The sequence below is a fragment of the Lissotriton vulgaris genome, chromosome 4_1 (genome assembly GCF_964263255.1).
Source record: "Lissotriton vulgaris chromosome 4_1, aLisVul1.2, whole genome shotgun sequence".
NCBI classification, from domain to species: Eukaryota; Metazoa; Chordata; class Amphibia; order Caudata; family Salamandridae; genus Lissotriton; species Lissotriton vulgaris.
Window position 1 is genome coordinate 699,736,855 of NC_141691.1, and position 14,088 is coordinate 699,750,942.

At 41.7% G+C, this 14,088-nt stretch overlaps 1 protein-coding gene across 1 annotated transcript in view; it reads left to right on the forward strand.

The window, feature by feature from the left end:
- Nucleotides 1-14,088, forward strand: part of LOC147722464 (uncharacterized) — a 240,545-nt gene that overhangs the window by 104,426 nt on the left and 122,031 nt on the right. Inside the window, exons 10-14 of the mRNA XM_086966847.1 lie at nucleotides 1,377-1,430; nucleotides 4,125-4,178; nucleotides 9,308-9,361; nucleotides 11,836-11,889; nucleotides 12,005-12,058. Of these exons, the coding sequence (XP_086822973.1) occupies nucleotides 1,377-1,430; nucleotides 4,125-4,178; nucleotides 9,308-9,361; nucleotides 11,836-11,889; nucleotides 12,005-12,058 (270 nt within the window). The remainder of the gene's footprint in view (nucleotides 1-1,376; nucleotides 1,431-4,124; nucleotides 4,179-9,307; nucleotides 9,362-11,835; nucleotides 11,890-12,004; nucleotides 12,059-14,088) is intronic.

Here is a 14,088-nt window from a genome sequence, read left to right on the forward strand (position 1 = left end):
GTCCAGTACTTACACCAATTTCAGCCTTTGAAGTAGGCAAACTTCAAAGGATACTCTTTGTAGTGCATAAGACCCTACCTTTCGCTGCCCTGCCTCCAGACATACTACAGGGGGGTAGGGACAGCTTTGTGTGAGGACAGGGATAGCCCTGTTCAAGTCTCAGTGTCAACTCTTCCCACCACTCTAGCTCAGGAAGACCCATCAGACTGGTGATGGGCCTCTACAATATGCAGCACACACCTCATCTCCTTTTGTGTGACTGCATAGAGTGACTGCACAAACAGCCCAACTGCCATCCTAACTCAAATGTGTATTCCGAGACAGGCAGAGGCACAGAATGGTTAAAGGAAGAAAATGCCAACTTTCTGAAAGTGGCATTTTCAGACCTGCAATTTATAAACTAGCTTCATTAAAAGATTTATTTTTAAATTGTGAGTCCAGACACCCCAAACTGAGATTTACTATCTGCTCCCAAATAAAAGATACTCTTGTAAGATGTTACGAGGCAGCTTCAACGATAACCTATGGAAAAGATAGTCCTTGCTGTAGTGAAAAAAAAAATTTGCAGTATCTCACTACCAGGATATGTAAAACACACCTGTACATTATCTGCCTTTTAAATACACTGCCCCCTGCCCATGGGGCTACCTTGGGCCTATCTTAGGGGTGCCTTAGATGTTATAAACGGCAAGGTTTGGGCCTGGCAAGTGGGTGCACTTTGTCAAAAAGCAAATGGGTACACTTGCCAGGCCAAAAAGGCAGTTTAAAAGTGCACACACAGAGACTGCAGTGGCAGGTGTGAGACATGTTTTCAGTTCTACTTGTGAGGGTGGCACAATCAGTTCTGCAAGCCCACTAGTAGCATTTGATTTACAGGCCCTTGGCATGCATGGTACACTGTACTAGGGACTTACTAGTAAATCAAATATGCAAATCATGGAGAAACCAATTGCCTTTACATTTCAGACAGGAAGCACTTGGACTTTCGCACTGGTCAGCATTGGTAACATGCTTAGAGTCCTTACACCAGCAAAAACAAATTGCAGTACCCATCAGAAACAGGAGGTCAGAGGCAAAAAGACAGGTGAAACCAAACCAAAAGATGCCAGGTCTAACAGCATGTGTGCTTGACAGAGAATTTAGGTGTGATGGGCATCTTGCGAGTTGCGACCGGTTCAAAATGATTTTGCTTTGACTTAGTCTTGTGCTACTCCTAGCTTACTCTTGAGCTCTTGGAGTAAGTCAGGAGTAGCCCCTTGAGAATCCCCATGAAATGTCTAACCTACTTTAAAAACTGTCTAAAAATCCCCACTCATGTTTATTATTTTTACTTCAAGTAAAATGTTCTAAATTTCAATTTTTCCATCTTTGCACAGGGCTACAGAGGTCACAAAGGGGCACAAGGCAGAAGAGGTGACTCTGGACCACGGGTATGTCCTCCTGATTATCATACCACAAAGCACAAATGTATTGTTTACTTGTTTAATATTTGTAACCATTTACAATTGGTTCCATTGTCTTTGAAAACCTCTGCCCAGTCGCTTATATTATTGGTCCATAAACAAGTTTAAATATATTTTGTGTTTCTTGTCGGATCAGGATTATTCATTTGTAAGAGGTACAGAGATGGCTAATGCACCACCCCCTGCAGCAGGAGTCAGAGAGCAACTGATGGGTACTCATTCTGGGGCAGAGAAATTTAGTGCAGGAAGTGTTGGCATGCAAACCTGTTTCTCAAAATCTTACCATGAGCATGTCAACAGCTTGAACCATGGGCAGTGTAATATCTATACCAACATTGGTGCTCCCTGACTGGACCGGTCTCTATTTCTTGCGATCTCAAATCAATAGTAGGAATTGTGACATTCTCAATAGGAAAGAAAGGCATGGGTTATAATGTTAAGTCTTTATAGAAAGAATTATTAAGAAAAATACATAAAATATATCATAAGTATGGTTGGCAGTAAAGAATACAGATCACAAGTGCAAACATCTCTGTAAAGTTCAATGGAAAATCCATCATAGATTCTCCATAGGAAAGTGGGACAAAGGGGCTCCTAGTTACAGAATAAAGGTACATCTTTTTTTTAGGACTTTAGACAGGTACATGGTTCTTAGGATATGCGTCAAGAAGGAACAAGCATGACATATTTTACTGCTGAATACATTTGAAGATTCTCTCATAATACTGAATTGAGTTGCTCTCACGGTTTCTTCAACCACAGTAAGCGCTACACTGTAAAAACAATAGCCTGAGACAGTTGGGATGTCCTTGCTTAGGTACAGCGTGATAAGTAGCCTCTGGGAACTATCTTAGTGGAAAGGTTACAATTTTTTATTTAGAGACGGAAAAACAACAACGATAACTTGGTGTGCTGCAACATTAATTCAAGATGGCGGAAAATATATACTTGGTTCAGCTCAGCGCAAGTTCAGGTTCTACTGCATTTAAACCTGAGACAGAATGCAGCTTTTACATTGTCATTTATGGTTGGGACATAAGGGCAGTTTCATTTTGATTTGATTAGGATTTTGCTGTACTTTCTGCAGGGCAAATCCCTTGTATTTTTTAAATATAACTAATTTGTAAGAGGAACTGGAGAACTACAGCTGAACTGAACTTAATTGTGTAATGTTTTGGTACTGTGGTGTGATATTTTCGTTTATGTTGTTCTCTTAATGTTGTGCTGTGTTGTGCTATATTTTATAATGAATGTTGTCAATCACGCCACCTAACTTGCAGGTAGTTTAAAGGCACTTTTGTATGTTATTCGGAACTCATGGTTAGGTGGATCATTAGAATTTATAGGGTGGCGGTGAGACAATACTGCTTGACTAATGCAGCGTCCAAAATAGAATGAAGAGGCGGGGTTTACAGAAGAAAACAATGCAGAGAAGTCAATGCCCCAGATATTTAGTTAATTAAGGCAAATGATACGGAAGGCGAGATTTTATGCGAAAGGTTGTGCAATGCTGTCCTCTAGTGGAGAGTATAGTATTTTGTCGCTTGTTTTTCTGATCCTTGCTATCTCTGTGGTTGTTTTCAGTCTTAAAAGAATCAATCTATAATTTTCCCAATCAAATTAGTCACATTACATACATAATGATGGCCTAATTCTACAAATGTTTTTGTTCTTAAAGAGGTATTGAGAATTAAGTCAATTATTTGTGCCTCGTGTAAACTGAGTTGGCAAATATGCGCCTCGACCGGATTTGTCATTGAATGATTGTGTGGATGGTGTATCCCAGTGGTCATAGCCTGAAGGTGGATATTTAGAAGCTTTGTGATGAGTGGTGATTTCACAAACCTTTCTTAGGGCGACACTCTAAAATGTACAAAATGCGATGGAAGGAATGCTTACACTAATCTCAGTCATTTGTAATTTACTCGGTGCGCACCCCAGTCCAAGGTTATTCTGCACACCATGCCACCTCAGTTTGGACCCAGCCATATGCAAATCGTTATTGACCCTGGTCCAATGCGAACTGAATCGCATATGGCTGGTTCCAAACCGAGGTGTCACGGTGGGCAAAATAATGAACTGGGATAAAGCCCGAAAAATTACCAGTGGCTGAGAATAATTCACTCATTCCATCCCTCACTTTTTTCAGACAAACCTTTCGCTAGACACTGCCTGCTACAAGAAGCCTGATTATTCTTTTCCATGTCCCCTCTTTCTTTGCAACAATAATTATTAAAGTGCAGCTACCAATGTGCTGATATAAATACAGCCCTCTATGCCCGGGGTTGCCATAACACACTCTTAGCCTCAGAGAGAAGTCCCAATGTGGATGCTCAACATGGTCCCTATATGAATGTTCCTGAGCTTGGCAGTGCTCCTTCGTGCCCGGGACAGAACAGTGCCAGGCAACAGCATCCTGGGCGCCGCCATGCTTGCCCGAGCTTGCAGCAGCCGCCTGTGGTCTCTCAAGCTGACTGAAGTTGATAAAACGCGCGTACCCGTGACAGGCTTTAGTTAGAGGCGCTCATTACCGCTTTTAAGCGCGGCGTGTAGAGATTGTCTTCACCACTCGTCACAGTGATGAATCATCGAACTAACAGACATGCATGCGTTCTTCGAAATGTCTTTGCTTCTGTTGATGAACTGACTTTTTCTCCGCAGGGTGATCCGGGTGACGATGGATCCGAGGGGCCTTCAGGCTACTCCGGCGCCATTGTGAGTATGACAGGTGGACACAAATAAACTCCGCCACTGCTGACCTTTCGCCGAGTATATTTATTACAAACATAACCCATGAAACCATAATAACAAGAGGCGACATATAAACCTTGTCCGTTCCGTCTCATTATTGGTATCACTTTTCCCCATGGTTAGTTTTAGGTGAGAGGGCATTCTTGGTGAACAATATAATGAAAACGTCACATCTCTCCAGCGTCTGCCTCATCCGTCATCATTTCCTAGGAAGCAGCCAGGCTCACGTTCGTAGGGTATCAACACAGTGTAGGCTTCAAGAACAGCAGCAAGACTCCAGGGCCTTCATTTACGAGGCTGTGCGTCACTTTTACGCCGCTGGTGCGTCACTTTTTGTGACGCACCAGTAGCATAAAAAATGCGCCTTGTTGCGCTATATTTACAAAGCGACGCATCTAGGTAGATGCGTCACTTTGTAAACGCCTGCGCCACATTATACCTGTGCCAGGTATAATGTATGCAAGGGGGGCGTATTGACGCAAGGAAGGGTCGTATGAGTGACGCAGTGAAATCTTTGAGATTTCACTGCGTCGCTATTAGGACGCCGTTGCGTCAAAATCTTGCGCCTGCCTCACAGCAGGCATAAGACTGATGCAGGCCCTTTCATATGGGGCTTGCCCCATGTGAAAGGACGCATTGCTGGAGTTGCGTCACTTTTGTGACACACTCCAGCAATGCGTCACTTTTGCGCTTACAGATACGTCAGAAATACTGACGTATCTGTAACTCCTTGCGACATGATGCGTCATACATTAAATATGACGCATCAGGAATGTCACAAGGAGTGCGCACTGAGAAGTGACGCATCGCTGCTTTCACGCAGCGATGCGTCATTTCTCATAAATGAGGCCCCATGGCTAGAAGACTATACTAAAGGCAAGGCATTGAAAATGCCTTATGGGAAATCTTGCGCAGGACTACATTGTCTAAATATTAGCTATTAAAGCGGGTGGATTGATAAACTGACAACATAGCACAGAGGAGTAATGTTGCTTCACCATCGAGGTGAATAACGTGAGTTTTACTAGACTGTGTAATAGTAACACAAGTTATTACAGCACTTTCAGACTAAGTAGATAAAGTTGTATAAATGCTGTAAATATTATAATTATTGTTGGTGTTATTTGCGAGAAATTAGGTTGTTGATTGAATGGGTTGTAACTAGGGGTGGATGAAGAATTCTGCTCCGCTGGCACAGTTTGCTGAGTTTTGCCCACTCTGCGCAGAGTTGCGAAAAACTTCAAAAAGAGACGCAGCGCAGAGTTTTTTTCTCTCAAGCAGGTCTCCAACATTAAGTTGGTGAGCATTCTTGAGAGAAAATGGCATTCTAGACCTGCTCCTGCTGAGATTTCTCAACGCAGGCGGTCGTGGCTGGTCGCGATCACTGACCTTGAGGAATCTGCCTGCCGCTCGCATTGAGGAAGCTGCTGCTCAAGTAGAATGTCTACTCGAGCTACAGAAAGCAGCAGCGCCCTCTGGCGTGATGCGTAGTGCCATTTGCTCTGATTTTACAGGACAAGACAAACTTGTGGCGCTAAAAATCAGTGTGAGCAGTGCAACTTAACCTACTCTGCCACTGGCAGAACTCCATGGCGCGCAGCTGAGTTTTTCCGGCACTTTGCAGAGTTCCGAGGAGTGAAACTCTACAAACTCCGTCCAGGCCTAGAGGTGACCCGTTCAAGCACCAGCCCCAATCCCTGTCGGAGTGGGCCACAAAAGTCACTAAATTAACCTGCACTTAATCCTTCGTAGCTTAGCACAAAAAGCAGTCGAGCTTCAGTTGAAGGCAATGTGTAAAGTGTTTATTCAGCACACAAACAGTAATAAAGTGAGAACACAACCCAAGAAAAATCTCACACCAATTTAGAAAAATAGAGTAAATGTTAATAAATTATTTGACACCAAAACGTAAAAAATCCAATCAGTAGAACTGTTATGAACTTTTAAAGTTTAATGTAAAAGCTAGTGCCTAAAAGATCAGAGCAAGACCCACAACATCTAGTCACGCAAGACCGGGTCAAAGTGGATTGGTCCAGTCGGTGCTTACCTTCAGACGTAAAAGACATTTTGCAGAAACATGTTCTGAGAAGGTAAAGCTCAGCAGGGCAAGGCTGCAGGCGGTGTCCAAGGAGGAAGCGGCATTATCGTGGAGTCCCACGTTTTGCATTTTGGAGATCTGGGCACCTTTAGCACCACCACAAGGGTTTAGGACTGGAGGGGCACCATATGGAGGGTCACGACTTACTTACGTTGGGTTCCAGATGTGGGTTCAAGATGATTGGAGCCTTTATTGTCACTGAGGATCTATTTAGGAGGCCAGCAAACTAGCCATTGGAGTAACTTGGTAGTCCTGGGTTCAAGTGATGAAGCAGGGCTCAAGCATCAGGCCAGGCCTCTGAGTGCTCAAGGCAGTCTCCAGCCAACAAAGCAGTCCTTCAGGGTGCAGCAAAGAAGGCTTGTGGAGTACCCAATAGGCCACAGCATCAGGCAGTCTTCTGAGAGTCCTTCTGCAGATCCAGAAAGTGAAATGAAGATTGGGTCTGAGGGTCCCTGATTTAAACCTGGTGCCTTTTTTGAACCAGGAGAAGTTACTAGAAAAGTTTCTTTGAAGTGTTTGAAGTTTCCTGACTCCCCTGATTCCAAGCTGGCTTCAGGGACAACACAGTGCTGACAAGTACTTTGGGTAAAGGCAGAAAACAGTCTATTCCGTTGCAAGTGGGACTGTGCCCAGCTCCACCCCCATCCTGCTAGTTGATGGCCAATCCAAGCACACCTAACCACTTTATTGTGTGGCTGTCTGGGAAGAATAAACAAGGTCCAACTCCTAACTGCATCCAGCCAGTTGACCTATGACTGGCTGCAGGCACCAAATAGTTAGGGCAAGGAAATGCCAGCTTTCTAAGAGCAACAGTTTCACAGGCATCAAACATTAAATGCTCATGTGTTCCCAATCAAAAGTTAGCACTTATTTAATGTAATAAGGCAACCTCATGTTATCCTCTGAGGTTGCCTCAGGAGCACCTTCCTGTACATTAACATACCATGGCATTTTGCTTTTTACATATGTGCTGCACAAGGCAGCACACGTGGAAAAAGCAAAAAGGGGGAGAAATAATAGATTTCTACTCATTTCGCCAACTTAAGACCAGGATTTTCCTGGTCTTAATTTTGGTGCTGCCTCCTCTGTACACCACCCTTGTACATAGGGGGCAGCATCAAATACAATGGGTGTTGCGGTGGAACGCCCACCACAACAGCCACTGCATGCCCCTTTCATGCTAAACATAGCAGGAAAGGGTGACTTATGTACAAAGCAGCGTTAAGCCACGTTAAGTGGCTTAACGCTGCCTTGTACATAAGGCAAGGCCCCTATCGCCACGGGAACAACACAAAAAGTGACATTCCCATGGCAATAGGAGCTTGTAGATATGCCCCTAAATGTTGTAAATTTAGCACAAAGTGTGTAGGAAATTTAAAATTGTATTTATGATACTGTTGAGTTTTAACCAGGCTGACTCTATTCCAAGGATTTGAAAGTTCTGAATCACAGGAGGACACAATGAGTAAAAAGAAAAGGCAGAAGACAAAGGGTATAGCTTGGGAAGCCGGTAAAGACTGAAGGGAAGTAGGTAGACATCAAGATCCAGGGGTGACTTAGTGAAAAGAAGTGTTTAAGAGTAATTGAGTGATGAACAGCACAGGCATAACAAATACATTTCTGGGTACAGCATAATAAATGCGGCAATAGGGTACGGTTTTTAAGAGATAATAGCTTCCATGATTGCAAGTTAGGTTCTTAGCTTAGTAGCCATTGGAGATGAGTGTGCCAATTATTTGTTATCCAACAAAAGTGGCACAACAGGTCAAGCAATAGCTTAATGCCAGAAGGTATATTAAAATGTGCCTTACCTAAGTAAAAAAAAAACAAAGGTAATTGCATGTTCGAATCCAGAGTTAGCCAATTTGAGCTGAGCTAATGCTGTCCGTCACTGAATTCAATGAAAAGAGCACAAAACTTTGTAATAGAGAATTTGTTGAAGCGGAATTTCAGAGCAAGGGCGAAAAGAAATGAATAGCTAGTAGATAAAACACTGTACGGCAGAATTAGGTGTGTCTGTGGGATAAGTTATACTTATTGGAATTATTGTATTACGAGTTAGACCCTCAATCTAGGGAAGGGCTGTTAAGAGTGTATTAGCAAGGAGGTTCTTGTGGAGACGAAGTGGTTCAAAGTGAACAGCACAAATTCAAGAATAAACGTAATCTGCCATTCAAGCAAAACTTCCAAAATACACAAAAATTCAAAGTGCAGATATTGAAAATTTGTAGGTAAAGTACGACACAGAAACAGCATCAAACTGGCTGTCAAATGTATGGTGCCCGGCCCATCACCAGTTGCACCTCCTGGGGAAATTAGGCCTGTAGGTGAAATTTGCAAAATCACAAATTTAGGGTAAGGAGTGTTTGTGTGCATTCTTGGACTGGTCTTCCTGCAAAGTAAATGAGTATTCACGGGTCTGTACGTTAGTGAATATCCTCATACAGTTAATTTTTCATGGTGGATACGTGCACAAATAGTTACGTCAAAGACGAGTAAATACCTTCCTAGGTGGGGAGCGACCAGCAATATGGGTTACAGGGTTTAACCACAACAGAACATATTTTCCACATGGAGAGATAAAAGATTAAGCAAATATTTACCTCGACTGAATTGTAAAACATATATGCCTATGTATTGCAGTCAGGGTGGTAAAAAATATATATCTGTATTGCAGTCAGGGTGGTAAAAAATATATATCTATGTATTGCAGTCAGGGTGGTAAAAATATTTTTCTATGTATTGCATTCAGGGTGGTAAAAATATTCATCTATGTATTGCAGTCAGGGTGGTAAAAAATATTTATCTATGTATTGCTGTCATGGTGGTAAAAATATTTATCTATGTATTGCTGTCAGGGTGGTAAAACATATTTATCTATGTATTGCTGTCAGGGTGGTAAAAAATATTTATCTATGTATTGCTGGCAGGGTGGTAAAAATATTTATCTATGTATTGCTGTCAGGGTGGTAATGCTATCAATATTTTTCCTAAGGGTTACGTTGGACCGCCTGGAGAGAGAGGCGAAGAAGGGATCCTGGGCAATAAGGTAAGGAATATTTTCACTTGTAAAATAGTCTCATTCTCTTATTTTTTTGTTTCTGCAAAAACATTCTCCAATATGATTTTTTTAATCTAAATTATTAACAATCACAATTATGCCATGTTATTCTACAGTGGCGTGATTAACATATATTAATTGGAACTTCTTGAATGGGTTATAGGAAAATATGTAATGTGTTAGTTGATGATCTATTTTAAATTATATATGCCTTGATTTAAACAAGCACCACTCAAAATGCCAAGAGGAAGCACCAATAGGGACATATTAATGTTGTGACTTTCCATTTATATACACAATACAACTACATTCTGCCACTGTATCCTCGCCTTCTGCTACAGTCACAAAACAACATTGTATTCTTAACAGTTTACTCACCTTTATGATATCAAAAGTCCTTCCCTTTAATTGGTATTAAAGTGGACATAAGAATCATTAGTCTTTTAACTTAATTCTGATGTACTTTGTGAGTTTTTGAACCCACTCCATGTAATGTATCTCCTTACTACTATGATATTTCTATCTAATTATATTATGTTTATAGATTGCTAGGACACATCAGTTAGTACAGTACCAGTTAGTTGGCACTAAACGTTTACTGTACTCCTGCTATGACACTTAGGAGAATAAGTCAGTTTTAAAGTTTCCCCCAAAGTGGAAATCGTTCTCATTGAAGCAGATCCACATAGCATTTATGAGTACGGGAAGAAGTATTACAGGAGTACTCTTTTAAGTCCCTCCCTGTTAGGTAAACTGAGTACCATTGAGTTGGGTAACAATAAACATCTGTTATTCAGCGCCAAGATACCCTTGGGTGAACGTTCATTTACAAATACACGATATGTTATGTTAAACAGCAAAGAGGGCACAGTCATTTCTATTTCTACTAATTGTACTTGATTAATCAGTAAACACAATTCAGATGTTTTGGGAGTAATTTATAGAAGCTTCTAAGAGCAAGTAAAAGAGTACTACATGAGTGCAACTTTACATATCCAAAAAAACGTTGTGAATAGGCCCCAGCAGTAGACACAAAGGGGCTTATTTACAAGCCTCTTGCGGCGCCGGTGTGTCACTTTTTAACATGGAAAAAGTGACTTACCGGCAGCGCAAGGGGCTTGTAAATAATCCCCAAATTTTTCAATGAAGCAGAGATTAAGGCTGAAAAAGACTTGCACTATATTGCTGACACCATCATAAGAGGGGAGCAAAGAAGGCTGTAATGGGTAGCGCAAATGACGCGAGAGCTCTCGTGGTAATGGGGCACCAATGGATGGGAGTATGGTTGTTATGCCTGTAGAGGTAATTCTTTAAAGGTTTAGTTGAAAGCCTTTTCTTGACATCGCTTTGCTGTTAATCACATGCTATTTTAACAGAGCTGCACTTAAGGCCTGTTTTTAGTTTGACAGACGGAGTAGTATCGGGATGGTGGAGGACATTACTTCCAGTATCCCAATGGTACTCCATCTTTCACATTTATAGATCACTGCTGGCCCAGCGGTCCTTTCGGTCCCTTGGAAGGTACTGCCATCAAATGTTTTCTTCAAGGTACAAAAAATTTGGGGGGCCTTCTGTCGATATTGACAGCCGTCCACCAAACCTTCAACTTTTGCTTTTGTTCCCGAAACAAACTTCTAAAGCGGGAGTTTGTGTCTAAAAGACAAAAAACCTAATGACTGCCACTGGGGGTTCATTAGTTTTGTTTTCTGGTCCTCATGATGGATAGAAGAAAAGGACGTTACCCCAGCCACCATAAATAGGCAGGTGTTGTAATACCCGTGCTTCAATGCCCCTACTCCGCCAGGCCTTTGGAAGAAGCTTTCCATTCACAGAACCAACAGGAGCTTTGTTGACAGAAAACTTAGGGCCCACTCATCTCTAAATGAGGTAGGCAGATCAAGAGTTTGGAGGACAGGGTATCCTAACTGCCAAACTGTAAATCAGGCCCTTAGTCTCTTCGTAAGCAGGTTTAACATAATAATGTCCTTGACTTACCTCCATATAGCCCTGAGGTTTGCTGCCAACAAGGATTTCAAATAAACATTGCAAAATCCAATAAGCCTGCCTTGCATTTTCAGTTATTATTAGGCAGGCCTGTTAGCTTTGCCAATGCTTCTTTCTTGTGGTGATTCAGCAGAAGGAACAAAACTTCGTGATTTTAAATATAAAGTGAAGCTTTTTTTGGTTGCTTGTTTGACCTTTTCCAATAGTTGCTAAGAGAATTATTTTCACTATATCTTCCATATTCCACCACTGGTCACCAAGTGCATTTTACATAGTACACGTATTTCTGTTGCTCCTTACTGACCCACTCACATGGTTTAGGAACTATCATGCTATTTGCTTTTGTGAGGTCTGAACTCACGCCTTCTCCCTGCCTCTGTGCATTTAAATACGTGCTTACAAGAAGCCATTCAGTGGTGCAGGATATGTGTGTAACCTGTGGTAATCTTCTGTTCCAGGGTGACCCTGGTTTGACTGGTCCTCGGGGGGAGCCTGGACCGAAGGGGACAACAGTGAGTCATTTACAATTTATGTCACTTGCATTGGGTGCCCACAACACAGTGCTGGCAGCTGTGGCTGTCCCTATTTGGGAGACAGACAGCGGTAACCTCTGCCATTTCTTTACAGGGAAACGTTGGTAGAGGCGGTACCGATGGCTTGGATGGAGCACCGGGTGGGAAGGTAGGCGCTTTATTTTTTATTGCATTTTCTTCATGATGAAAAAAAATATCGAGAGTGAACGACACGGGGCTAATGAGTAAATAATGATCACATTTTCAAGGAATGGGCAAAATATTGTATACAAAAACTATACTCACATTCTCTCATATTTACAGGACTAGTAACACGATTCTTTATTTTACGATGCCTTCTGTCAAATTCAGCTGCATGCATTTTCTCATGACGCTTCTAAAACATACATGATAAATAAATGCCAATTGAAAGAAGGAGGATTGTGTCACAGAACATTCACACTGCTGATACATTTGCACTAATTTCTTTCTTGTTTCAAACAGAAGGGAGCAGACAGGCTATGCTCGTGTCCATGCAACAGGCCCATTTATGCACCATGGCCAAAATGAACAAAGATTATGAAACCATATACTGTCCAAATATTGCAATGAAATCATTGTAAATGAATCACAAAGGTCTTAAAAACAGATATTTTAATCCAGGAGTGCCCATTAAAAACAAACCAAACTGATCTTACCCTATGTATGCTTCATATGTGATAAAATATTAGAGTGATGTTGCCTTAAACACAGACTTCTAGTTCGTCTTTAAAAAAACAAATACAAGTTTTTTTCTATTCCTTGTTACACAGATAGTAAAAACAGAGCCAAATTCGTTTACTCCACATTGTTTCCTTCTGCAAATACAACTGTTCCCGCTCCTTATTAACGAATATTGAAATAATAATGCAAATCTGCTGTTTTTGCCTCAATGCTGTGTTTGTGGTTAGGCCTAAGATGTTCGTGCAAAAGTGCTGTTGCATGGAGAAAATTTGCCTGTAAAACAAAATAAAAAGAGGATAGGGCATGAGTCGATACTGTTATAAAATGGAGGCTAAAGGACAACTGCTCAGTTCAGGGGATGGGCCATAAAGTTCTTTCGTCAAGGTCAATGGAATCGAGATGCTTTGATGGCTCTGCACATGTTAAACATTTGCCAACTTCTTTTTTTTTGGTCTTTCTTAGAGTTGGATATATACATATATATATATATATATATATATATATATATATATATATATATATATATATATATATATATATATATATATATATATATATATATATATATATATATATATATATATATATATATATATATACTCGGGTTGAGTTCATGCTATTTAAAAAAAAAGATATATATATATATATATATATTGTTGCCTGCGGTTCCGACCAGTTACAAGAGGCTTGGCGTGGAAAAGCGCACACAGCGTCTGGGGTAATTGACATTGGAGCGGACATATCCCAAAAACGCCACATACAGCAATCTAACATCATGAAAATGTGCTGTAAATTAAGGAACTTTATTTAAACTTGAACATCACCTTCCAAGTACGGCGTAGTCCTGTTTCAACTGCCACACCTTGAGACCTGACCAATCAAGAGAGATTTGCTTCTCTTTAAAAAAACGGAACGCTGTGTGCGAACGATCGACACCCTGAACACCTTGAGCACTGATGAAAGCCCACTGCTGAAACGCGTCTGCGAAAATAAAGGTGTTTTGAAACTTTCACGGAGTGCCCGTGTGTGCTTGCATACGTTGGAGCCTATATCTACAAGTGAGTCCCTTCCTCACTAAAACGAGAGCACCCGCCTGGAGTTCGCTAGTCTGCCACGAAGGAACTTGGAGTGTTAAACTTTACAGACCCTGAACCGTCTCTTCATGGAAGGGCCCGCGACCATATGTCATGGATTATCCTAATTCAAGGTACAACTTTAATTATTGTTGCCTGCGGTTCCGACCTGTTACAAGAGGCTTGGCGAGGAAAAGCGCACACAGTGTCTGGGGTAATTGACATTGGAGCCGACATATCCCAAAAACGTCACACAGGGCCGGTCCTAGAACTTCTGGGGCCCCGGGCGAAAGGGAAGATGTGAGGCCCCTCTAATTTGCATGTAACATCCAGTCGCGGCCGGCATGACTCGCGGGTGGGGGGTTTCGCGGGGTTCTTGCGGGAGGGTACGCAGGGGGTTAAT